The sequence below is a fragment of the Vombatus ursinus genome, unplaced genomic scaffold, assembly GCF_900497805.2.
Source record: "Vombatus ursinus unplaced genomic scaffold, bare-nosed wombat genome assembly UNPS02009573.1, whole genome shotgun sequence".
Classification (NCBI taxonomy): Eukaryota; Metazoa; Chordata; class Mammalia; order Diprotodontia; family Vombatidae; genus Vombatus; species Vombatus ursinus.
The window spans coordinates 22,130,696-22,157,689 of record NW_020949351.1 but is presented as its reverse complement, the minus strand read 5'-3'; the positions used below and the strand labels follow the sequence as shown (position 1 = coordinate 22,157,689).

The following is a 26,994-nucleotide window of genomic DNA, read 5'->3' as shown; positions in this document are numbered from 1 at the left end:
CTGGCCATCATATTCCAAGAAATTATCAAAGAAAACTGTCCTGATATTCTATAATCAAAGGGCAAAATAGAAATTGAAACAATCTACCAATCACCTTGTGAAAGAAATCCCAAAATGAAAATGCTGAGGACTATCATAGCCAAATTCCAGAGCTCCCATGCCAAGGAAAAATATTGCAAGCATCCAGAAAGAAACAATCCTAATATCCTGGAGCTCCATAGTCAGCATTACACAAGATTTAGCAGTTTCTACAATAAAGAAATGGCAGGCTTGCAATACGATATTCTGGAAGGCAAAGGAACAAAGATTACAACCAAGAATCACCCACCCAGTAAACTGATTATAATCCTTCAGAGGAAAAAATGGACATTTAATGAAATAGAGGACTTTCAAGCATTCCTTATTAAAAGATCAAAGCTGAATAAAAAATATTATCTTCAAATATAACACTCTAGAGAAGCATAAAAAGGTAAACAGGAAAGAGAAAACATAAGAAATTTAATAAGGTTAAATGGTTTATATTCCTACATGGCAAGATAATACTTGTAACTTAAGAACTTTCTCACTATTAAGGCAATTAGGAGGATTATAAATAGACCAAAGGTAAGTGTGTCCATTGACTATGATGGGATGATTTACCAAAAAAAAAAAAAAAAGGTGTAAGAAAGATTACACTAGGAAAAAAGGGAAAGGAAAGATAGAATGTAGGTAATTTATCTCACATAAAAGAGGCATGAAAGAGCTATTACAGTGGAGAGGAAGGTTGGGGTATGGAGGGGCAATGCTTGAACCTTACTCTCATCAGAATTGGCTCAAAGAGGGAATAGCATACACACTCAGTTGGATATAAATTGGATCTTGGGCAGGACCTCACTCAACTAGAAGATCTCACAAACAGAATCTAATCTAGGTGAATTCTTGCCCTTTGGAAGTAAGTCTATGCCCTATGCCTATGCCTCTATTAGAATCTAGGGGAACCTAGCTTATGAAGGAGAAAAACCAAACAGAGTAGTCTGGATAAAAATGGATTCCTTTGTCCAGATTCCTGGAGGTGGCTTAGTCACATGACCAAACCAAGTTCTCAGCAGGAGAAGCTGAAGACTTTTAGCCCACCTACTAAATTTGAAAGTCCACCCCCTCATTAACTGTTCACCAGTCAGAATTGATTTTCACCTGTCAGGGGCACCTCCTTTTCCAAAGGTATTTAAACATTCAGGGATCACTATAGTTTTTGTCTTGGGTTACCAAGAAAAACCACTGACTATCAATCTATTGATTATCAGCTAGCCTAATTAAAAATTGATTATTAATTACCCAGAAACTCTGTCTCTCAGGCTCTTCATTTGTCTCAGCTAATTTGATTTAAAAAAAGAAGAGAAGAAAACCAAATTACAGGGATCAAAAATGAAAGGGGTAAATTAATTTTTTTCCCTCTTTTTTAATTTTTCTTTCACAAAATGACTAATATAGAAATGCTTTATATGACTGCATATGTATAACCTATTATCAGATTGCTTAACATCTCAAAGACAAGGGAGGAAGGGGAGAGAAGGATAAAATTTAGAACTCAAAACTTAAAAAAAAACCCAACTTATGTTAAAACTTGTTTTCACAAGTAATTGGGGAATTTTTCTTTAAGTGTAGTGAAAATAAATTTAGGTATCTATAAAACATCATAAGCAATTTTTTGAACCATCAAATTTCACCAAGAATATATAATATTATACATGTATTCAAATACAGGTATGTACTATGCTTAAACAGAAGAATATATTCATTAATTACTCTAAAAATGTGCAGGCCCTGACAAATTTACTTGATTCAGAGCTTTCTGCAGCTGCACTCCCCTACCCACTGGGCATCTGACTTTTTCAACTTCCATGCCAGGTCTCTGCTGCCATCTCACCCTGGAATCTCTCTCTCAGCACCTGGGGCCTCCTCACCCTGAAACACCCATCCATCATGCCAACCCCTTCTTCCACTGGTAAATTAATTATTGTGGCCTCCATTCTGGAGCAACCTTCATTCCGGAGCAACCTTCATTCCTCTCCCAGCTTTACTTCTGATTTTCAGTACTTCAGCAGTGTCCCACCTCCCTATATTTCTACCCCACTCCCACCCCACCATTTTTCAGTTCCTTCTATCATGGTTATCTTCCATTATTAAAATGTAAAGCTCCACAAGTACAGGAATTGTCTTTGTCTAGCTGGTATTTATATTCCCAGCACTTATATTCCAATGCCTGGAATACTGGTGATAGGAAAGGAGAGGAAACAAAAGCATTAAATGTCTACTACGTGCAAGGCACTGTGTTGAGGGCTTTTCATCTCAAGCTTACAAGCTTAAGAAAAGCTTGTTACCTACTTACCTATGTAAGTAAAATTTTGTATGACGCATAGAACTGGACTAGAAATAGAACTAGAACTTTTAATAATATTATTAAAATGAGATTCCACCTTATAAACCAAACTTTGAACAATGAATTTTAATTTACTGCACAGCTTCTTACTAAAGCAAAAATAAAATTCCTACCTTATTTTATAATGAGTTTTCATGTGTTCCTTGAGTTGTGAAGAAGTTTCAAACTCTTTCTTGCAGGATTTGCAAGTATAAATTCGGTTCCCAACTAATTCCTGCCGGTGTTCTTCCATGTGTATAGACAATTGGCTCTGAAGAGTAAATTCATCTCCACATTCAGAACAGATGAGATTCTATAAAATTAAAAATATTTATCAACAACCAAGATATTCAAATACTTTTTATTAGTAAGCAAAATAGCTACTTCAAAATCATTACTTTTTAAGGTAACTGATAGAATATATTTCAGATCACTACTCAAAGTAATATTTTTATCTGAAATAACTTCTCTTCCTACTTTCAAAATATTCTCATTTCCAAATGACAACTTATTTACATGAATAAAAATAAATGAACTATGGTGAGACTACTTGAGGTGTTTTCCAGCTAGAATTTAATTCATATGTACTAAGTGCCTACTATGATCAAGACATTATGCTAAGCATACAAAATAATATAATGATGAATAATAGTCAATAATAACAATAACTGACATTTATATAATGCATTAAACTTTACAAAATGCTTAAGATAACATTTCATTTGATCTCATTGAATAAGAGACAGTCACAGCCCTAAAGAAGCTTACAAATAATTTTTTAAAAAGAATATTTGGACACCTCTTAGTCTTTACCTGTGGCCCCTTCCTCTAACTGAATCTCTCTTCTTCTAGAACCTCTATTTTAAGGAAAGTACAAAGACCAATCGCATTTGCTCCTTCATTCCTCTTTGGACTGTGCTTCTGAACCTCCAGACTTCTTTCTCTACCAGTTCCCCAGAAAGTATTCTCTCTTACACCTCCCTACCCACTCCAATCAAAGGAGAAACTTCGATGGGTCATCTTTCTTCTCCCAATCTCAAATTCATACTACAGACAAGCAACCAAGGCAAGAAGAATGGGCAAAGCTGATCACTGACTTAGTTCTAGACCCACAAAAGCAGCACAGGTTCTCTGAACCAGTGCAGGGTCTTCCAGGGGGACCAGGAAAACAAACTCAATACTCATGGCTTTGAAGTAGGCCAAGAGCAGTTCAGTGACATACAAAGATGATCTTGGACCCAGTCTCTGGTCTATGCCAGGAGGCCGGGATCTCCCAGAGGGGCCCAGAGTACAGACAGCACCAGAGATCAAAGCTAGGTCAGCAGCATCAGGATATCCAGAAGTAATCTCTGATTCAGGCCCCACCTCAAGCCAGCAGCACAGGGTCTCCCAGAAGGGACAGTCTAACAGCATGGGGACACATAGAAAGGCAAGACTCCAGACCAAGGTCAGTATAAGAATGAAGGTAAGAGGGTTTTATCAAAGAAGCTAGGGATCACAGACCCAATCTTGAACTTGGTTCCTGTTCAGAAGAAAAGCATGGGGAAAGGGGAAAGAAGAGGGAAAGAGAGGCCCTTCCAGAGGACCCTGGATTAAAGACTGAGTCCCAGTTAGGCATGCAATTCTGAGATGCCCAGAATAAATTATTCAAAGAATGAGTAAACAAAAATAATAATAATAATAAGATAAGGGGCTATTATGGTACCAAGGATGCCCAAGACACAAACTCAGAAGAGAATAACCAAAACACCTACAAGCAAAGCTTCAAAGATAACACAACTTGCACATAAGATTATAACTACTAGAAGAAATAATGCAAGAGTGAAATGAGAGCAATAAGGAAAATATCTGAAAAAGAAATAAGCTATGGAGGAGAGATTTGGAAAAAGAATTTACAGCTTATCACAAAAGGTATAAAATCTTACCCAAATAAAATACCCTAAAAATTAGGATAGACAATACAGAAGATACTGACTCCATGACACAATAGGAAATTTTAAACAAAATTTTAAAAAACTAGAAAAAAGAGAAGATATTTCACATTAGAACTGACTCACTTGGAGAACATCTAATTTAAGAATCACTGGACTACTTAAAAGCTATGACCAAAAAAAAGTCAACAACTGAACTTTCATGAAATCATGAAAGAAAACTGCCTAGATCTATCAGAAACAGAGGACAACTTGAAAATAAAAAGAAATTCACAAGGTACCTCCTAAAAGAAACACCAAAATAAAAACTCCCAGCAATGTCAGTGAAAATCTAGAACTCCAAAGTGAAAAAAAAAAAAAAATACAGCAAGTAGATAGGAAAAGTACAAGTACTGCAAAGCCACAGTCACAATCACACAAGATTTAGCAGATATCACTGAAAAACCACGAAGAGTTTGTAATATGATATTCCGCAAGGCAAAAGATAGAGGCTTACAAACAAGACAAATTTCTCCAGAAACTGAGTATAATCTTACAGGAAAAAAATGAATTTTTATGAAATTTTAGAACTTCTAAGCATTCTTGATGAAAAGAAAACAACTGAGCAACTTTGAAATACAAACACAAGGTAAAAGAGAAACATAAAAAGGTATATACAAATGTACATTTACAAAAGACTTTGAACAGATGAAGCGTGTGCATTCTAAAACAGGGTAAGATTGAAGGGAAGGACCGATACAAGTATTTGCTAAGAACCATAATGTCATGATGGGTCAGAGAAGAAGTCAAATTAAGAAAGGAGGCCTGGGAAAAAAATTTGTCATGTTTTGATGATATTAAATCAAGGAAGGGGAGGGAGGATATAGTAAGTTACAAAAGAAGAAATGGAGGTGAGGAGTCATCATATAATCAGACACCAAAAACAGAAGCCTACAGGAATGAAGAACGGAAAGGGGAGCAAGCAACACTTGAAACTCACTTTAATATGAACTGGTAAGATGATAAAATACACAAAGAGATAAAAGTCTGGTGTAGAAATACAATCAATTCATCAGGGAAACAGGAAGAAAAAGGGGGAATGAAAAGGGACAACAAGAAAGAGCAGACATAGGGAGAGATTAGTTATAAGCAAAACAAACAAGTTCAGAGGGGAGAATAGCAAAGAGTGGTATTAAAAAAAAGGAAAAAAAAGGTAAAAATTTATGATTCCTACACAGCAAAAGGAAGAAAAGCAGGGCAGGGGAGTGGAAGCAGTTCGAATTAAGCAGAGAGGTTTGGTTTTGGCTGAGAACATTCCTGTTTTGTAGTCTTCTTTTATGTAAAGAGGGGATGAAAACAGAAAAATGCATTAAGAGAATAAGATGGAGGGAAATGCATAAAATATAATTTTTTATGCAAACAAAACTAATGTGGCTAAGATTAGAAGACAATCAGTTAAATGGGGGAAAAAAATCTCTTTAACAGATAACAAGGTTATCTGACAAAGGTCTCATTTCTAAAATATAAGGAACTGATTCAATTATAAAAGATTAAGGGCCATTCCCAACTGATAAGTGGTCAAGAAGAAATACAAACTATCTATAGATATACTGGGGAGCAGGGACTGAAATGCACTAAGTCACAATAATTAAAGAAGTACAAATTAAAGCAACTCTGAGGTTATACCTCACACCCATTGGATTGGCAAAGACACCCCCCTCATAAAAACAGGAAAATGCCTAATGTTGGAGAGGCTGTGGATGAACAGGAAAATTGATGCACTCTTGATACAGCCGTGCTGAAAAGCAATTTGGAACTAGATCCAAAAAGCTATTAAACTCTACATACCCTTTGACCCCACAAAACCACTGCTAGGCCTACACCTCAAAGAGATCAAAGAAAGAGCAAAGTTCTATATGTACTAAAATATTTATAGAAGTTCTTTGTATGGTGAAAAAGAACTAAAAGCCAAGGGGGTGGTCCATCAATTGGGGAATAGCTGAACAAATTATGGTATGTAAATTTAATGTAATACTACTGTGCTGAAAAATGAAGAAAGTTACAGTCTCAGAGAAATCTGGGAAGACACGAATGGGCTAATACACAGTAATGTTAATAAAACCAAGAGAGTAATTTATACTATAATATCAACATTGTAAAAACGAACAATTTTTAAAGACTGAAGAAATCTGATCAATGCAAGGATCAGTCAAAAGACCAAAGAGGATACCTACCTCCTGCCAGAAAGGTATCAGACAAATATGTAGAAAAATTTTTTTAACATGGTCAATATGAGAATTTGTTTTTCTTCACTATCCTTATTTGTTACAATGGTATTCTTTTTCTTTATTCCTCCCCACCCCCAGGAATGGAGCAGAAGGAAGGAAAAACAAATGCTTAATCGCTGAAAGAAAAAAAAATTGTTTTTCTTCAATCAAGGATAAAAATCTCAACCACTATGGAGAATGGAGGGCAATGTAAAATGACTTGCATTGAGTTTCTGATATCTGTATTTCTGCCATAGCAGGCTGTTCTCCCTCCTACAGGACAAGGTGAAGGGTCTCAAGAGACCCTCCAGACTCCAGGATATTGAGGAAAATTAACTCCTAAAGAAAACAGAGGTCAGGTGTTAATGAAAAAAAAAATTAATCTAAGAAAGAACAGAGACTAGACTCTTGTCCAGGGCAGAAGACAAGAATAGGATAAAAATAGGATAAAACGACAGAAAAGAACAGCAAAATGTTTACGGCCTAAAAAAACAGAATTGAGGCTCTTTCTGAACAACTTCTTGTCTTCCAAAAAAAGATATATTGTAATCTACCAAAAAATGAAAAGGGGGAGGGGCAGTTGAACCCAGGACCTGGCCTCAATTCAAACTAAGCTTAGGCAATGTAACTAATGTTAAGAGCATTAATAATTAATAATTATTATATAAATAATAAATAAATAATAATTAATTATAGGTCTAGAGATAGCAAAAAAGGTGCAAGTAAAAGTAACTAAAAACTACAAGTAAAGAATTTCTTTCCTTTTAGTGGGAAAAAAAGGCTTTCTACAAGGACTACATGAATATAAGAAATGAAACAAAAGATAAAAAATGAAAGGATATTAAATAACTTATGATAGAAAGTACTAAACCAAAAATATATTCCTTGAAAATCAGAATAGACCAAACATAAATCAGTCACTCCATGATACAGCAAGAAATAATAGAACAAAATCAAAAGATTGAAAAAACAGAAAATATAAGATAACACACAAACACACACACACACACACACACACACACACACACACACACATATATACACCCTCTAGAAAAACAGGTCAAGGAAAGAATCACTTAAGAATCACTGGACTCCTAGAAAATCAAGCCGGCAAGCATTTATTAAGTTCCTATTACGTGCCAGGCACTGTATTAAGCGTGCACAGGAGAAACAAAGAAAGGTAAAAAAACTGTGATGACTTCTAGGTCTTATGAGCAAAATTTGGTAGACTAGATGCTTTCTCTGATCCGTATAACCTCTCAAACTTCTCCAAAATATAAATTATGTACCAAAGACAAAGCAACTTCAGCTGTTTCTAGGTGACCTAGAATTCAAAACAAGGTCAAAACAAAACACATAAACTAAGCTCACTCAGCACCCCTCTCCCACCTCCCAGGCGACAACACTAGCAGATTCAAGGATGAAACACAGATTTACATCAAAACCCTATACTCTATTCACCCCCCTCCCTCTTTTCAGTGTCACAGAGAACCCAACCCCAGCTCAGGCTATGAAAATTTGCTCAGCCTCAATAGCCAGCTTGGCCACCACCATTTTGGAACAAAAGCCTGCCACAGTTTACAACCTAAAAGTACCAGTACTGCAAAGCTCTGACCAGCTGGTGCTGGAGAATGTAGGCTCTAAACTGCCTGTATTGGACCAGAGAACTGAAGAATAGAAATGGAACGTGGCACTACAACATGGTGTTATAGAGCGGTTTAAAAGAGAAATGACGATTATGAGAGTAGAATTTATATCTTGCATAGCAAAAAGAATGAATAGAATAGAGAAAATGGAATCCGCAACGTCAAGTCTCATCAAAGAAACAAAAATGAGAACAAGAGACTGGGAATACAAATACACAGAAGAGAAGGAAAACCTAGAAGAAAAGAAGAAAAAAACAATAACATTAAAAGAAAATATGCTCACTATGCAAGAAATAAATACTGAATTCAAGCACAGACTGCACAAAGACAAGCTAAGGATCATAGGTCTCCCAATAGAACACAAATGGACAAAAAACCTTAACGCCATAATGAAGTAAATAACAGAAGAAAACTTCCCAGAGTTTCTAAAGACAGAAAGTAAAACTCTAATGGAAAAAACTGAAAGACTGTCTCCAGGAGGTTAAAAAAAAAAAAAAACAACTAAAGGCTACAAACTCAAAGTCACACAGTGGTTAAACTTAGCAATTAAATGCAGAAAAAAGTTCTGTGACCCATCAGGAGAAAAATCTTCAAATACAAAGGAAAGGATATTAAAGTAATTCATGACTGTATTTCACACCAAGAAGAAAAAGGAAGAAGGAATGGAATAAATGTGTTCCAAAAAGCAATGAAGCTCAGGATGCAGTCCATGGTAACCTATCCTGCAAATCTGAGCTTAAACATACAGGACAAAAGATGGACCTTCAGTAATAGAGAGTATAAAATTTTTTAGAAAGAAAACCAGAACTAAAGAGATTATTTATCCCTTAAGCACCCAAACAACAGAAATGCAAGAGGAGAAATGTAGCAAGCAAAGAAAGTAACAGTAATAAAGTGACATCAGAGAGATCAGTAAGAGACTTCTTTCCAAATGTACACAATGATTTACAGCAAGTTTCTCTCACAGAGGCCTCATTTCTCAAATATATACTGAATATAAAACTGAGTCAAATTTATAAAAATAAGAGCCATTCCCCAATTGATAAACAGTCAAAGGATATAAATGGCAGTTTTTAGAAGAAATCAAGCTATCTACAGCCATATGAAAAAATGCTCTAAATCACTACAAATGAGAGAAATGGAAATTAAAATAACTTTGAGGTACACCTCATACCAATCAGAAATGACAAATGCTTTAGGGGATAAGGGAAAAATAAGTACACTAATGAATTGCTGATGGAATGGTGAACTGGTCCAATCATTCAAGAAAACAATATGGAATTATGCCCAAAGGGCAATGAAATTGTGCATACCCTTTGACCCAGCAAAACCACTACTAGGTCTATATCCCAAAGAGATCCAAAGAAAAAGGAAAAGGACCAATATGTACAAAAATATTTATAGCAGTTCTTTTTGTGATGGCAAAGAACTGGAAATCAAGGAGATTTTCATCAACTGGGGAACAGCTGAACAAATTGTGGCATATGATTGCGATGGAGTACTATTATGCTATAAGAAATGATGAAGGGGGTAGTTTCAACAAAACACGGCAAGAACTATATGAACTGATATAAAATGAAGTGAGAAGAACCAGGAGATCATCTTGCACAGTAACAGCAATGTTGTGAGGATGATCAACTGTGAAAGACTTGGCTACTCGGATCAATACAATGATCCAAGACAATTCCAAAGGACTCATAATGACAAATGCTATCCACCCCCAGAGAAAACTAATGAACTCTGAATGCAAACTGAAGTTTAATTTTCTCACTTTATTTTTCTTGCTTTTTAAAAAAATATGGCTAATGTGGAAATATGTTTGGATGATTTCACAAATATAATTGAAATCATATTGCTTGCCTTCTCAGTGGGTGGGGGAGAGACTGGGAGCAAGGGAGAGAATTTAGAAATCAAAATGTTAAAATTAATAAATTGGAATGTTTAAAAAAATAAATGTACAAAAGGAGACAGAAAGACTGAAGCGGGGAGGGAGCAGGGCACCTTATACCTCCACAGTGTGGAGGATTTGAGGTAGTATTGGCATGTATAATCAGGAAGTGGTGGGGAAGGGGCCCTACGCCCTACCATGGGAAATTGTCTTCTCTGACACCTGCAATAATTGGCATTTCTGAAAATGAGGCACAATGGAAAAGGGGAATCCAAGGGATGAGCCCTATAAGGCATGGCAGAAAGAGCCTAGAGGGGAGAGCCTAAAATGGATACCTTGGAAGTTTTGATAGCATGAATATAGATAAGAGAAAGAAACAGGGGTCATGAATCAGAGAAGAGGGTCTAGTAAACAGAGATGTTGATAATGAAGAGAATGAAAAAACTCGTTTATGGAAAGGGATGAAATGTAAAAAATAAGGAAAAGTACTATCTGACTTCCTGAGAGGAGAGAAAGGCAGACTATCAAACAAGAAGAAGAAATCAGGGGTGAAGGGAAGGAAGAAAGGTAGTGGGATTACAGAAACCTTAAAGAAAGATTAAAACAACTGAGAGAACATTAAGCTGTTTACAGCAGAAGAGGAAACTCAAAACTGAAAAGCCTCTAAACAGACAACATTAATGCATATAGGGTAAGAAAAGAAGTGGCCAAATTGGGGGGAAAAAACCTTTGTATCAAATTTCTCTGATACGGATTTGGTATCCAAGACATGTACACAATGAATGAATGAATAAATAAATACATATGTATGTGTATATACATACACACGTGTATATATGTGTGTGTGTGTGTGTGTGTGTGTGTGTGTGTGTGTGTATATATATATATAATAGCCATTCCTCGATAGATACATGGATACAGACAAACAGTTCCCAAAAGAATTGCATATTCACAATCATGAGAAAAAAAATGTTCCAAGGCACTACTAATAAGAGAAATATGCAAGTCAAAACAACCCTGATGTTTCACCTCATACCCTGCAAATTGGCAAAAAAGGCAAAAAATGGCAACAGTCAACAGTCAATGTTGGAGGGGTTATAAAAAGATAAGACCCATTAGTACATTGTTGGTGGAGCCAAGAAATGGTACAACCATTTTGGAAAGTAATTTAGAATTATGCAAATAAAGTGACTAAAATGTCCATACCCTTTGAACTACAGTTTTCATTACTAAGCTTATTACCCCCCCCCCCCCGCCCAGGAAGCCACTGATATGAAAAGCATCCCTCCAAATATACTCCAAAATATTTACAGTGAACACTTTTTATGACAGTTAAAAATTGGAAATAAAGTAGCTGTTCATTAACTATTGGCTAAACAGTGTTACATGAACATAATGAAATATTACTGTGTTGTAAGAAATTATGTGTGTTAACAACTACATAGGTGCATGGAAAGACCTATATGAACTGACATGAAGTAAACAGAGCCAAGAAAACAATATACAAAGTAACTACAACAGTGTAAATGGAAAGAACAGCAAAACATCAAAAAATGAAAAAAAAAACAAAACCCCAATATAAGAAAGCTAGAGCTAAATGTAAGGAGTTAGAGGTTGATTCATTCTGTTCTAAGGGTTTTAAGAGGAAAAAGACAAGTATAAAAAGAATACACTAGAGTATACACGAGGAGGAAGAAGGGGGTAGAATTAGATAATTTTCACAATCTGAATGCATGAAAAGAAAAATATACAAACATGGAAGATGGGATGGGGAATGAGGGCATTAAATGAACCTCATTCTTATCTGAAACAGACAAAAGTCAGACTGAAAACACGAATATTTCGGGATAAAAATATATCTAACTCAACAAGAGAAAATGAAAGAAGAGGAGATACTTAAGAGGGTAAAGAGAGTAGCTGCAAGCAAGACAATTTTTGTGATCTTGAAGGGGAGGAAAAGAATTTTAAAGGAGAAGGGGAGAAAAAGCAAAGAACTAATATCTAAAAGAGTGGCCCAGACTGCCTCTCAGACAAATGGGGAATGACTGGAAAAATTATGGAATGCCAATGAAATACTGCAGTAATGAAAAAATGAAAAAGAATATTTTAGAGAAGCTTGGGTAGTGTGAACTGACAGAGTGAAGTAAGTAGAATTAGAAGAACAATGTATACAAGTACAAAAACATTGTAAAGATTAAAAACTCTGATCAATGTAATAACCAAGCATTTCTTCAGAGGACCAAAGATGTAAAATGTTACCCCACTTCTGAGAGAGAAATGATGAACACAAAGTGAAGAAAAAGAAATCAGTTTTGGGATATGGCCACTGTTTAGATTTGTTCTGTTTGACTATGCCTATTTGTTAAAAGCTTGTTATGTGTGATCTTTATTTTTCTTAGTTTTTCATTGGAGGAGAGGTTTGTAATAGTGATGTCAAAAAAAGGTCATTGAAATACATATTTTTAAATGTACTGAAAAGAACAGGAAGAAATTCAGATGGTAATACACAAAAGCAGGGCAATTTTGAAAGTAATGTGTAGAAGTTATCATATGCTTTTTTAAAAAAGCATTCAGCATGAAATCAAATTCATGATTTAATAAAGTCCTCTTTTGTGTTATGCCATATGTATAGAAATTCTTTTATTTTTTGATATTTAAGTTCAGAATTTAAAAAGAAACAAAACACTTTAGGCATTAAGCAAGAACCAAAAGTCCTAAACCAAGGGGGCAAATTTGACCTCATAGGTATCATTAAAACTTAGCAGGATAAAACATATAACTGGAACATGGCTGAAGGGGGCAGAGATATACTATTGTATATTAAGAACATATACTTTTATGAGAAACTTCAGCAACTATGGATGGGGGGCACAATGAAATTTGCATGAAGGTCAAATGAAGGTAGACCATCTGAAGAGAAAGAGGCAATAGATGAATACAGTGGGAAATATTACAAGTCTGGCTCAAAGACATGACATTGTCAAGATGGACGACTATAATTATCCAGTTGTCATTTGGAGCTAAAGGCAGAGAAGATAATACCTTCTTGACCTGCCTTAGCAACAATTTCATCCTTCAAAATGTGGAGGAAGTAACAAGGGGAAATTCTATTCTAGATCTGATTCTCACAAAAAGAGCCAAGAGTTGCTAGGATGGAAATATGATGGGCATCTTGAGGAAAGGTGACCACTCTCTCCTGGAGTTTATGGTAGAGAAAGAAATGAAATCCAAACATTGCTTGACATGTATCCTAGATTTGGGGAAAGCAGATTTCAAAGGGTTAGAAGTTTAGGGAAGATCCCATGAGCTCAAATTTACAGAGGGGAAGTATAGGTGGGACAAGAGATGTCCAAGACTAAAATTCTAAAGACAAAAAAGGAAACAATTCCAATGAGAAGGTGCAATAAGATGTCTGAATGCTGTTATTATTCAGTCATTTCAGTGATGTCTGACTCTCTGTGATTCCATTTGGGCTTTCTTGGCAAAGATACTAGAGTATCTTCAGCTCATTTTACAGATGAAGAAACTGAGGCCAACAGGGTTAAGTGACTTGCCCAGGGTCACACAGTTAGTATGTGTCTGAGGTCAGTGAGGCCTGGCACCCTATCTGCTACACTACTAGCTTCCCCAAGATGTCTGAATAGATCAAGGTAAATCCATATGGAAATCATCAATACAGTTAGATTTAAAAAAAAAAAAAGAAATATACATAAGATAAAAGCAAGGCTTTAATGTAAGACCATACAAAGCACAGTTCTATAGTGTCATTAGTGCAAAAGCTCTAAATGACCTGAGGTTGGTAAGGGAAACTAAGGACAACAAAAAGATGGCTTCTATTTATTTGTTATTTGTTTCTTTGTTTAGCTATTTTGGGAGAAATATGAGGATCAAAGAAAGTATAATACTTTTTCTATCCACCAAAGGGGTAGAAAGGACAAGGATAAATGATAACAAAGAGAAGACAAAATCATTCAATCTATTATATGCTGTTTTCTCAGCCACAGAGAATGACCTTTGTACTGAAAACATTAGAATAAAAATTCCAAGAGTTAGTAAACAAGCACTTAGTTACCCTCAATGATATCATTTCTTAGCCCAGATAAGAGCTAACTTCTTCTCATTCTCAACTAGCAACTGTTGACTGATGAGTCATTATAAGTAATAATGAAAATGATAGTAGAAAATGAGAGGTACCTTAAGACTGAATAAGGGGAAATGTCCCTATCCCAATTATTTAAAAAAAAAAAAAAGTAGAGAACAGAATCTGCAAAATTCTAGGCCACTAGGCTTGACTTTGGTTCCTGGGAAAATTCTTAAACCGATCTCTAAGAAGATGATTGGTGAACACTGAGATAAGAGAGTGAACATGGTTCCATGAGGAACATGTCAAGCCAGACTAACCACTTTTCCTTTTTTGACAGACAAGATTATCAAATTGGTAAATGAGATGATCATGGTTAACATAATTTACCTTGATTTTTGCAACACTTCTGATAAAGCATCTCTTATTATTCTTGAGGTAAAAATGGGAGGTGAGGACTACTTCAATAGCTTTCTAATTGGTCTCCCTACTCAAAAGTCTCTCACAACATTCCACTTAATGGCCAAAATGATTTTCCTAAAGAGTACGTCCAACAATACCATCCCTCCCCCTACTCAATAAACTCCAAAGCCTTCCTAGTATCTCTAAGATCAAATATAGAGCCCTTTGTCTATCCTTTGAAGTACTTTACAACTTGGACTCACCCTTTCTAGTCTTCTTACAGCACCCTACCTTTCTAGTCTTCTTATACTCCCCTCTCTACATTTAAGACATACTGACCAATTTACTGCTCTTCACACATGACATTCCATATTTCATCTCTGTCCCTTGGCACTGGCCAAACCCTTTGTCTGGAATTCTCTCCTTCCTCACCTGTGCCTCTTAGAAATCCCAGACTTCCTTCAAAACTTGGTTAAATACCACCTTCTGCAGGAGGCCCTTCCCAGTACCCCAGATGCTAATGTCTTCCCCTTTCAGATTACCTTCATCTGCTCTGTATATATCTCTTACAGACCCAGATGTGACAACTTTCTCTTTGAGGCTGTCTGGCTTTTTAAAGTATTTCCTGTACTTGGCACAGTGCCTGGCACACAGTAAGTGCTTAATAAATGCTTGCTGACTAATTGACCGATTAGATGATTTCAATTTTCTGGATGGCTAGATTCAAAGAATAGTTGTTAATGGTTCAATGTCAGCTCTGAAGGAGGCCTACAGTGGAGTACTCCAGAGTTCATAAGCCTTCTGGGTTTCCCATTTTTATCAATGACTAGCATAAAAGTACAGATGGCAGTATGCTCATATTATTTATAAATAACATAAGAATGGGAAAGATAATTAATATTAGCTGGGAGAGTCAGGATCTAAAAACATCTTGATAAGCTAAAACACTAGGCAGAATCTAATAAGATGAAATTCAACAGGGAAAAATGTAAATCTTACACTTCTGTACAAAATCAATTTCATCAGTACAAGATAAGGGTGATATTACTAGAGGTCAGTCTATCTGAAAAAGCTCTGGAGGTTTTAGTGGACTGAGTACTCATGAGTTGGCAGTACGATGTGGCACCTAAAAGAGCTAATGCTATCATAAACTTCAACGAGTGTTAATAGCTTTCAAGAATAAGAAGGTGAGAAAGTCTCACTGTATTCTGACCTACTTAGACTTCACCTTGAGTACCATGTTCTGTTTTGGGCATTACAATTTAAGAAAAATATTAACAAGTTAGAGATGTCCAGAAGAGTATAGCCAGAAAGAGGCCTTTAAGTTCACATCCTACAGGGAGAGGTTGAAGGAATTGGATCTGTTTATTATCTAGAGAAGAGTGAGTGGGGAAATGACAGCTGTGGTCAAGCAATTTTAGGGCTATCATGTGGAAGAAAGCATAGATTCCCATTTGGCCTCAGAGGCCAGAATCAAGAGCAGTGAGTAAAATTCTAAAAGAGGCAAATTTAGGCTTGATTTCAGGAAAAACTTTCTAACAACTTCAGTGGAATGGACTGACTCCAGAGGTCATGGATTTCTTCTCCACAGAGCGTTTTCAAGAAGAAGCTGGAAGACTACTTGTTGGGTACGTTATAGTGGGAATCACTTTCAAGTACAGTTTGGATTACATGGCTACTGAGGTCCCTTCCAACTCTCAAATTTTATGAAATTCTTACCTTCAAGAACAAAAAAACCACATTTTCTGTTCTTAGGCCTTATAATCAATTTAAAAATGTGGAAAGAAATTGTCTTTAGCTAATGCCTTTGGTGGGGACAGGAGGGGAGGAAAGGCAGTGATATAAATATTCCTTCTACAACATTGAATGTTAAAAAAAGAAATCATTCTCTTTAATATTTCTGTCAATGTGTTACTGTTTCCCTGGTCTTTCAGACTAGGGGGTCTGAAGTATTTTCTTTTATTACTATACAAATCCATTTACACCAGCCAACACATTTCCTATCCACTCCCACCCACCCCCATCATAGGGACATAGCAGACAGAATGCTGGACTTGGAATCAGAGAGACACCAACAATAACTTAGCTAAGTCACATAACTTTAAGGTGCCTCAACGTCCTCATATGTAAAATGAAGCAGTTGGACTACATGGCTTCTAAGATCACTTTCAAGTCTAAATCTATGACGTTATGATTCTTTTGCCACATCCTAGAATTCACCGCTTTTCTTGTTTTATCTCATCATCAGACGTTGAGATTATTTCACAGTGTAGTATATAAACTGTCTTAGAATATAACTTAGCAATATTTCTGTAAAAAATAAGAGATCTGGCCAATTTTTACTGATCCTATCCACATAAACACTAGCAGGATCTCTGTTTCCTATCAGCTATACATGAACAGGGTCTAGGACGGGGGTGCTCAAACCATTAGTCACTATGATGCTCCTCTCTTCCCTATGACTCACTGCAATTTCATGGAATAAGCTTCGAGACAGTGGCGAGTCAGCTTCTTCTGGATGAATAATTCATATAGACAGCAAACTTCAGAGAACAAACATGCCATCAACCCTAAAACTCATCAGAACATCAAATAATGGTAAGCATAAGTATGGAATTGTGCTTTAAAAGCAGACCACTTTCACCAGTGTCACAGTACATTAGCCCCTTTACTTCCCAATAAATACTCTACCCACCCTGCTCCCTGGTTCAATACTAATGATTCAAAAAAGGATCATAGTGGCTCCCTTCCACAAAAAGTATAAGGAAAAGAATCTTGAGTAAACTCTAACAAGCTACTTAAATGGCAAGTAGAAAACAGGAGAAGTAGGGGCAGCTAGGTGGCACAGTGGATAGAGCTCTGGCCTTGGAGTCAGGAGGATGTGAGTTCAAATCCGGCCTCAGACACATGACACTAGCTGTGTGACCCTGGGCAAGTCACTTAACCCCAATTGCCTCACCCAAAAAAAAAAAGCAAAAAAGTTCAGTTGCAAACATAACAAATATAAATTAACCCCAATTTTGTATATATATTTTCTCTAAGATTGTTTGGGAATTCTCTCTCCTGAGAGACCTCAAAGTGTACCCATCAACAGAGACCTCTAATGACCAGGGGTCAAAAATAGAATGTCAAACTGAAAGCAAAGAAGTCACCGCAGCTTTAACTTCCACGCCACAGATTTCCTTTTTATATTTTTTTCAAGCCAGCTAAGAATATGCAGCCAATCAGCAGCATTCTGTGGAAACACAAGACAAATAAGTATTTCATGAAAATCAAAGAATGGGGAGAGGAAGAATCAGCAAAAGGAAAAGGAGGGTTTTCTCAGAGAACATTTACCTTGTACCTGGCAGGGTTTGTTATTGGAATGAGAAAACAGTACCTGTTCCAGGACAGGAGACAAGAACATAACAAACTACTTTTTATAATCGTTAAAGAAGTCCATTTAGATAACACTGCAGGGTTGAAGAAACCAACCAACTAATCAATATTAAGCACCTACTATGTGCCAGGCACTGTGCTAAGCACTGGGGAAACAAAAAGAAGCAAAAGACAGTCACTGTCTTCAAGGAGCCCATAATCTAATGGGAGAGACAATGTGCAAATAAATATATACAAAGCAAGCTATATAAAGGATAAATAGGAGATAATAAAGGAAAGACACTGGAATTAAAAGGGGTTGCAGAAGACTTTTTTGTAGAAGGTGGAACGTAAAGGACACTGGGGAAGTTAGTAGGTGGAGCACAGGAAGGAAAGCATTCCAGGAATGGAAGATAGCCAGAGAAAATGCCCAGAGCCAAGAAATTAAGTGTCTTGGTCATGGAACAGCCCGGAGTCCAGTGTCACTGGAATGAAGAGTATATGTTAGAGAGAAAGACGTAGGAACGCTGGAAAGGTAGGAGGAGGCTACATTATGACGGGCTTCGAATGCCAAACAGAGCATTTTATATTCATTCTTGAAGGCAACAGAAAGTCACTGGAGTTTACTGAGAGGGGGACATCGAGTTGGGTGGAAGGGAGAATAGTGACATGATCAGAACTTCACTTTAGAAAAATCACTTTAGTGTAAGGCAAAAATTAGACACCTACATGCTGAAAAATAACACTAATTACAAACTAACTCAGGCTTTATAGAAGCCAGATTTAGAGCAAATTTTTCCTATGTTAGAAGCAGTGTCTATATACACCTTAGCTCACTATGTTGTTGTGAGGATTAAAATAAAGTGCTTCCAAACTGTAAAGCACTAAATAATTGGAAGTTACTGTTATTAAAGAAGATATGTATGCAACAACAACAAAAAAAAAAACCAAAACACTTTAGTGGCTGGAAAATTGACTGGAGTGGGGAAGAGATCCACCAAGGCAGATCCACCAGCAGACTATTAAAATACTGTACTACAGATGTGAGACGATGACAGCCTGTACTAGACAGATGACAGTGTCAGAGGAAAGAAGCGAACAATTGCGAGAGAGAATTCCAAAGGTAAAGTTGACAGGCCTGGGCAATAAATTGGATATGGGGTGTGTGTGTGTGTGGGTGTGTGTGTGTGTGTGTGTGTGTGTGTGTGTGTGTGTGTGTGTGTGTGTGTGTGTGTGTGAAGAATCCAGGATAACAAGATTGCAGGTAGCTTTTATAGAAAGATAAACAAATAGTTGTTATAACAGTTTTAACAGTACATGATACCATCTGCTTCCTTGCATAGTTTATTACATTTTATTTCTTCTTCACTAGCAGCTGAAGACCTTCTACAAGTAGGCAACCAAGTAATGATTTCTACACTGTTCATCAAGAAAGGTACCATGAAATAATTGCGCTTTTATTACACTTACACACACACATACACACACACACAATATTAGGTGTGATGGCTAAAGTGTTAGACTTGAGAGTCCCAGGACCTGGGTTCCATTCTTACCTTAAGACACTTAACTAGCTGTGTGATGATTGCAAAGTCACTTAATCTCTCAATGCCTCAGTTTCCACCTCTTTAAAATAGAAATAATAACACTCTTGGGGTTGTTGATAGAAATGGTTTGTAAACCCTACACGTCCCATGTAAATTAGAGTTATAATGGTATATATATACACACACACTATAAAATAAATGATACTTAACAGTCTCCAATCTAGTCTTCCAGACAATAGTACTGAATCACAATTCTTCCCACTCAGAGCTACTTAAACAATCTTATACAAATCTATTTTTATCATAACACTTTCACGGTCAAGGACCCATAGTAGTTACCTATTGATTATGGAGCAAATATAAGTTCATCTGTCTGGCATTCAGGCCTTCTATCAATTGGCTACCAAATTCTACTAACCTCATTCTTCCACTCTTCTCTACAGAGATCCCTTGTTTTAATCAAACTAATCTTCCTAATACAACTTTCTCCTGATTCCTCTTTCTGAAATGTCTGGCTCCCTATATTTCACTCCATAAACTCAAATCCTTCAAAACTAGGCTCAAAACTCAAGTCCTCTAGGTTTGATTCCACATAACTTTTTTCATTCCACAATGTACCTCAACACATGGCTTGTATTAAATACTTAAATTTAACTAACAGTTATTAAGTGCTTGCACTGTGCAAAGCACTATTCTAAGCACTGGTAGCTGAAAAAAAAGTTTTTATTGCTTGGTTTTACATGAGTATCTCTGCCGTCAAAGAGTTATTGTCTCCTGAAGAGAGACTAGGATGGGTACACAGAAGTATTAAAAACAGGAATTTGTTAAGGACAAAAAAAAGAGATCCATTATTGTTGTAAGAAAATTTGAAGAAGGAAAGGCCACTGAAGTGGTTGGGGAAGGAGTGATGTTCAGGGGAAGCTTATTAGAGAACACAATACACCTGAGCTAAGCCTGGAAGTAAGAGAAGGCTTCTGAAAAGGGAAGATGAAGAGAGAGTATATAACAGATATGAGAAGAAGGGCACAGAAATACATGGAAGGAGGTGGAGGCACACAAAAAAATTCTTAAATAATTCAAAATAGCTGAAACTATATAAAAGGGAGTGACTTGAAATATGTCTAGAAATATATCTAGGTTGGATAACATTCACTTGTATTTGTTATTACTTAAAAGTATTCTTCAATTCTTTCTGTTAGTGTATATTCTCTTTTTCTAAAAAGATTTTAATAAATTGTTTGAAGACAAAACCCTATCCCCAAAGTGCCTAGTTATTGTACTCTATAGTTCAAGAAATGATGTTGCTTTGATCATCACCTAAAATGTAAGGCAATGTTATTTAAGTTGATTCTACAGCAATATTTTTTTAAAATTTGCTTTTTTTGTATCACTGCATTAGAGCTGTCGAATCCCAATAAAACTGCACTAAGTAACAGCCCTAGAAAGGAGGATTTAGTAAGATGGTACAATAAGAACCAAAAGAAAAACCTACTTTATTATATATATACACACACACACATATATATGTTTGTGTGTGTATGTATGAAGATAGCTTTATGGATTATTTGTTAAATTATAAAATGTCAGACATTACCTATGGTAGTTATTAGGAAGGTAACTTGTTATTAATTGATATCAATCACCAAAAAAACGAGAACATACACACACAATCAGCATATGCATATGTTTAATTTAGCACTTAAAAAATATTCTTTACATTTAAAAAATATATTTCCTATAAAGTTACCTCAGTTCTCAATGCTTAACATTTTTCCTCCTAATGAGATGGACCTCAAAACTGAGATTCCTGCTCATAATACAATCACTACAGATCAACATGAATTTAACACAATGATCCCCTCAACACCCTACTTCCTAGAAAAGTTAGCAACATTACAATAAACAAAGAATTCTCTGATTCTATATTCCCAGAACCAATAAGAACCTTGAATTCAGGATCCCCATTAATAACAAAATCATTTGTTTTAAACTTGAGAGAGTTTATCTTCTGATTTCCAAAACCACGCTACTCAATCAAAACTGATGTAAATCACTATAAAGTTTCCTTTTGCCTCTATTCTAATCAATTAGACAATGTTATTTTTACGCATAAAACACAGTCTTTTCCAACCAAATGTATTAGAAAAAAATATGCATTAAACAGTCAATCAACAAACCAAATCCTAAATAGCAATCTGCAAATAAAACAATACTTAAGGCCTGCAGTTTAAAAGTTATTGTTTATTCAAAAAGAGATATTATATTCATGCATGGTCAATCAAGGATTCCCTCATATTTTTTCAAAAAAGAAATGCATGTAGTCAACCTCATTTTAATGATATTTTTGAGTGCACAACAAATTAATTACTTTTAATATTATACTTGGAGAAGAAAGTAGATAAGGAAATTGCTTATACTCTTAAATCTAGTAATTTTATTACTGGGCATGAGACCCAAGACGGAAAGATATGCCAAATATTTTCAGCAGTACTTTTTGTTGTACCAAAAAACAAACCAAAACAAAACCACAAAAACCAGAAAACAAAGTAGGTGCCCATCTAATGGAAAATGGTTGAATAAATTGACTTATATTAACAGAACAGAATATTATTTCACTGTAAGAAATAACAAATATGAGGAATTCAGAAAAACAATGATAAATTTATATGAACTGATGCAAAGTGAAGAGAACAGAAAAGAACAATATGTACGTCGGCAATAATAATGCTACCAATACTAAAAAGCAAGTGAAATCCGATTAGCTGCAATAACCAATATTGGTCCCAGAAAACAGATGATGAAATACTTAGGTAAGAGAAGTGGGACACTACAGATAGAGAATACTACATACAATCTCAGATGTGGTCAGCTTTGCCTAACAGTTTTTCTTTGATCCAAGTAGCCCTTCAGTGGCATAGTGATTTTGGAAAATGGCTGTAGCTATGTCATACCGATGTGAAAATTCTTCATAGTCTACAAATCTTTGCTCTATTTCTTGATCCCAAATATAATTTTCCAACATAGTTTTGAACAACCCCCCTGTACTCTCTTTCACATTAGTTGTCAAATATTAAGAACTTAGTTTGGAGGATTGACATATATAATGCAATTACCATAACACAGCTAGTTCTCACAATCAATAAAGCAACGCAAGGTGACCAAGTAACCATGGAAATGTTTCTTTTTGCCTTTGAATGCACACTGAAGCCAATTCTAACAACTCTCATTTGACTTCTCTAAAGAGAACCTGTGAGTCGTCCTTCCATTTAGTTGCAACTTATTCAGGTTTCATTTATAGCAAGAATTACAGTAAAGATGTTATAGTGCATAAACTTAATGGTTGCAAGATAAACATGATACATAATGCATAACTATATTAACATTTACATTAATATCTGCATACAGTCTAAACAATTTTATTTTTAGCACCTTCTGCAGTCTTTTCTGTCACTGCCACATAGACCTGGATTCACTCTTTTGGCTCAGGATTCCCTCTCCTTCTCTGCCACCTGACCACAAAAGAAACCTTCACTCTGGGGCCCTGCCCTCCTGATGGGTGACTCTTTCCTTGGGACCACTATTTTAAGATCATCTCCAGCTCCCCCATCTCCTCTCACTTTCCAGCTCCCTAAAAGTATTATCTTCTCCATTAGAATGTAAGCACCTGGAGGACAGAGAGTATATTGTTTGCACCAATTAACAGTGCCTGGCACAAAGTAAGCACTAAATTATCAGGGGAATGACACAGAACAGAAACCATTTTATGGTTCTGCCCATTTTGTGGAAGGTCTGGCCCCAAAAAGGCATCATGACAAAATAACATGATAGTCAAAAACTTAAGGTGATCTGAAGAGACTGTCTCCAGAACTAGGGAAGTGATTGTCCTGTATTCTGCTCCAATCAGAACACACCAGAAGTATTATATTTAATTCTTGGGGGCTACATTTTAAGAAGAAAATAAAAAAGCTAGAGAAAGTCCAGAGGAGGGCAACTAGTTCATCACAAGTAAATGGAGATGTGTAACCTGGAAAAGAGGAAATACAGCAGCTGCCACCAAGTACTGGAAGAGTTGTTATATAAAAGGGGGAGCTAGGTACTGTGCAAAATGCTTTACAAATATTGTCTCATTTCATCTTCATGACAATACTGTGAGGAAGGTGATTATTACCTCATTTTACAGTTGAAGAAACTGAGGCACAAAGAGGTTAAGTGATTTGTCCAAAACCATACAGCTAGTAAGTATCTGAGGGAGGATTTGAACTCTAATCTCCCTGACTCTAGGCCTTGTGCTCTATCCAATGAACCACCTATCCTCATTGGACCTGTTCTACTTAGCCCCAAAAGACAGAACTAGGAACAATAAGTGGAAACTGCAAAAAGGTAAATGTAGGATTCATTTACTAACAATTAAAGCTATCTAAAGGGCAGCTAGGTGGCCCAGTGGATAGACTGTTCAGCCTAGAGTCAGGAAGACATCTTACTGAGTTCAAATCTGGCTTCAGACACTTACTAGTTGAGACTCATATTTTTAAATACATAAAATGAAATACATAGTATTACAAAGGAAACCAATTACACTGAAATACAGTTATCAAATGGGGCAGCTAGGTGGTAAAGTGGATAGAGCACAGGCCTGGAGTCAGGAAAACCGAAGTTCAAATCTAGCCTCAGATACACTAGCTGTGTGACCCTGGGCAAGTCACTTTACCCTGTTTGCCTCAGTCCCTCATCTATAAAATGAGTTGGAGAAGGAAAAGGCAAACCAATCCAGTATATTTGCCAAGAAAAACTCAAATGGGGTTACAAAAAGTCAGAGACAACTGAAAAAACAACAAAAAAAAGCCATCTAAAAGTGGAACTATCTGGTGACATCATGGATTCCTCATCAACGGAGGTCCTGAGATAAAGCTGAATGCTATAGGGGATCCTACAGAGGGCAAGGTAAGGTATGACTCAACAGATTCCTTCTTAGGTTACTTCCAATTCTGAAAACCTGTGATCCTCCAAGCAACAAACTTTCCAATGATGAGCCTCTCCATATTTAACTAGATCAGTCCTCAGATAACAGACGCTTGTTCTACACCTATATAATTCAAGCATTTCCATCATCGTAAACCTGCCAGGGCTCATGCTCTGTCGGTATACAGTATGAGAACTCAGGGTTATGTCCAAACAACAAAGAAATACCATATAATAATTTACATGTAAGTAAATTCTTCATTGCTAAATACAATGGCTTTTTCTTGGTTCCCACCTTTCTTGACTCTATATAGTCAGATCTTGTTAACCACTCTCCTGGATACTTTCTCTTCCCTTGGTTTTTGCAACTGCTCTCTCTTCCTACCTATCAGACTAATGCTTCTTAGTTTCTTTTAAAAGACCATCATTTATGCCCTGCTCTCTCCATGGTATTTCTACCCTATGCCCTCTCCTCTGCATAATCTCTTAGTCATAGTCCTCAGTGACTATGAATTTAATTAACATCTCTATGCTGTTGACTCAATACATACAGCTCTCATTTCTCCTCTAAACTGTAGCTCTGTATCTCCAGCTAAGTGGCCATCTCTACCTAGATGTCCTTTAACTATCATAAACTCAACATGTCCAAAATGAAACTCATTATCTTTCTCTCTGAACTAGGGGTTCTTAACATTTTGTGTGTCATAGATTTCTTTGGCAGTGTGATAAAGCCTATGGACCCATTCTCAGAATAATATTTATTGCCTATATTGATAACTGAAGGAATGATAAATTTCAGTAAGAGTAAAAGTCACCAGAGGGAAGAGGAAAGGAAGGACGAGGAGAGGAGGGGGCACAATCATTAAGCCTGATCTCTACAAATCTCCTGCTTTGCTTCCAGCCTCTGGTGAGAATGGGAGGAGGAAAGAAAGGCACCATACCATTGTGCTCCAACGGTCTCCTGCCTAATCTCCAACCTGCAGGAGAAGAAGAAAGGTACCATTCCAACATACCAGTCTCCCATTGCTGAGATGAAAAGAGAGGGCACATTCCATCAAGTTTCCAGTCTAGTGTCCCTCCTCGAAGGAAGAAGAATAGTACCACTCCTGCTCCACATTCCTACTCCTTTGCCTGAGTTGCCCAAAGCTCTTAAAAGACTCTACCCAGAGATCATAATACTATTGACTTTAAAAATCTCTCTAAAATTTTCACTTAATTATGAACAAATTTCCCCCTGGTCATACCCTCCCCATCCCAGTAATTCTGAGACCTCATAGGCCATCATCTAAACCTCATTTCCCATCTTCCAACACACAATTCTTTATTCTCATTCCCTTCAAACCACCCCAAGTCCCACCAAAGTCCCAATCAAAAGCTACCCACCCTTTTCACTGTGCCCTCTGGAATTCCTGCTCCATAAACAACAAAGATGATTTCATCTTAAATCTTTTTTTTTCATCTTAAATCTTTTCCTTTCCAACTCCTTCCACCTTCTGGTTCTACCTCTGATTCTCTGCTACTTATTCCTTCCTATTGAAACAGCCTTCCTTGGCCATCCTTACCAGCATTGATGGCAGTTTCATTCATTCTCTCTGACTCACTAGTCATAGTGGTGAAACTGGAATACTCTCTGCCCTACACTGACACTTTCAGGTTCTATCTCTATCTACATCACTCCGTAACCTCTCCTCCTCTGAGCTTCACACAATCCATATCAAGTACCCAATCAAAATCCTGATAACTGTTGTCTACAGAAATCCAAGACACTGGATCCATTACAAATCTATAACATATAACCCCAACTGGGTCCTCACTCCTGGAAGACAACACTCGTACACCTAATTAACTCACTATCCCACTAAACAAAGTGACTCTTCCAAATCTTTGCATCCCTCTTCATTTCATGGCTCCTCTCCCAACACCCTCTCAGCTGAAAACCTTCTCTCATTTTTAGAGAAAAAACTGAGGCTATTCATCTTGAACTCCTTCTCCTCTCCTTAATTCACATCTCTCAAATGCCTTCTACCACTATCTCCTTCTTCATTTCTGTCTAACATGATGAAGTGGCTCTTTTCTCCACGGCCAACCCCCCTACATGTACAAGTGATCCCAGTCCATCCAGTCTCTTCCAGCAGACTGTCACCTCTATGACCCCCATTCTCTCATTCATCGTCAATCTTTTCCTGTCAACTGGCTGGTCCCTACAGCATACAAAAATGCCCATGTCTCCCCAGGCTCAAAAAACTCTCACTTGATCCTTCCATCCCCATCCCATTATTCTCCTTCCTTTTGTGGATAAAATCTTTGAAAAGGTTATCTACAACAGGTACTTCCACTTCTGCTTTTCTCATTCTCTTCTTAACTATCTATAATCTAGGTACTGACCTCACTGAAACTGCTCTCTCCAAAGTTACCAATAACATCATAATTGCCAAATTCAATGGCCTTTTCTGGTCCTCACCCATCTTACCCTCTCTGTAGTCTCTGACACTGTCAAGCACTCTCTTTTCCTTGATACTCATTTCTCTCTGGGTTTTCC

At 36.6% G+C, this 26,994-nt stretch overlaps 1 protein-coding gene across 5 annotated transcripts in view; it reads right to left on the bottom strand.

Moving 5' to 3' along the window:
• The window catches only part of ZNF236 (zinc finger protein 236), a 212,040-nt gene that overhangs the window by 149,963 nt on the left and 35,083 nt on the right, over nucleotides 1-26,994 (bottom strand). For 3 of the 5 annotated variants that reach the window (XM_027852409.1, XM_027852410.1, XM_027852413.1), the window contains exon 4: nucleotides 2,533-2,711. In XM_027852409.1, coding sequence (XP_027708210.1) covers nucleotides 2,533-2,711 — 179 coding nt within the window. Of the gene's footprint in view, nucleotides 1-2,532; nucleotides 2,712-17,059; nucleotides 17,142-17,744; nucleotides 17,830-26,994 lie in introns of those variants that run through there. The other 2 variants (XM_027852411.1, XM_027852412.1) reach the window with 2 other exon arrangements.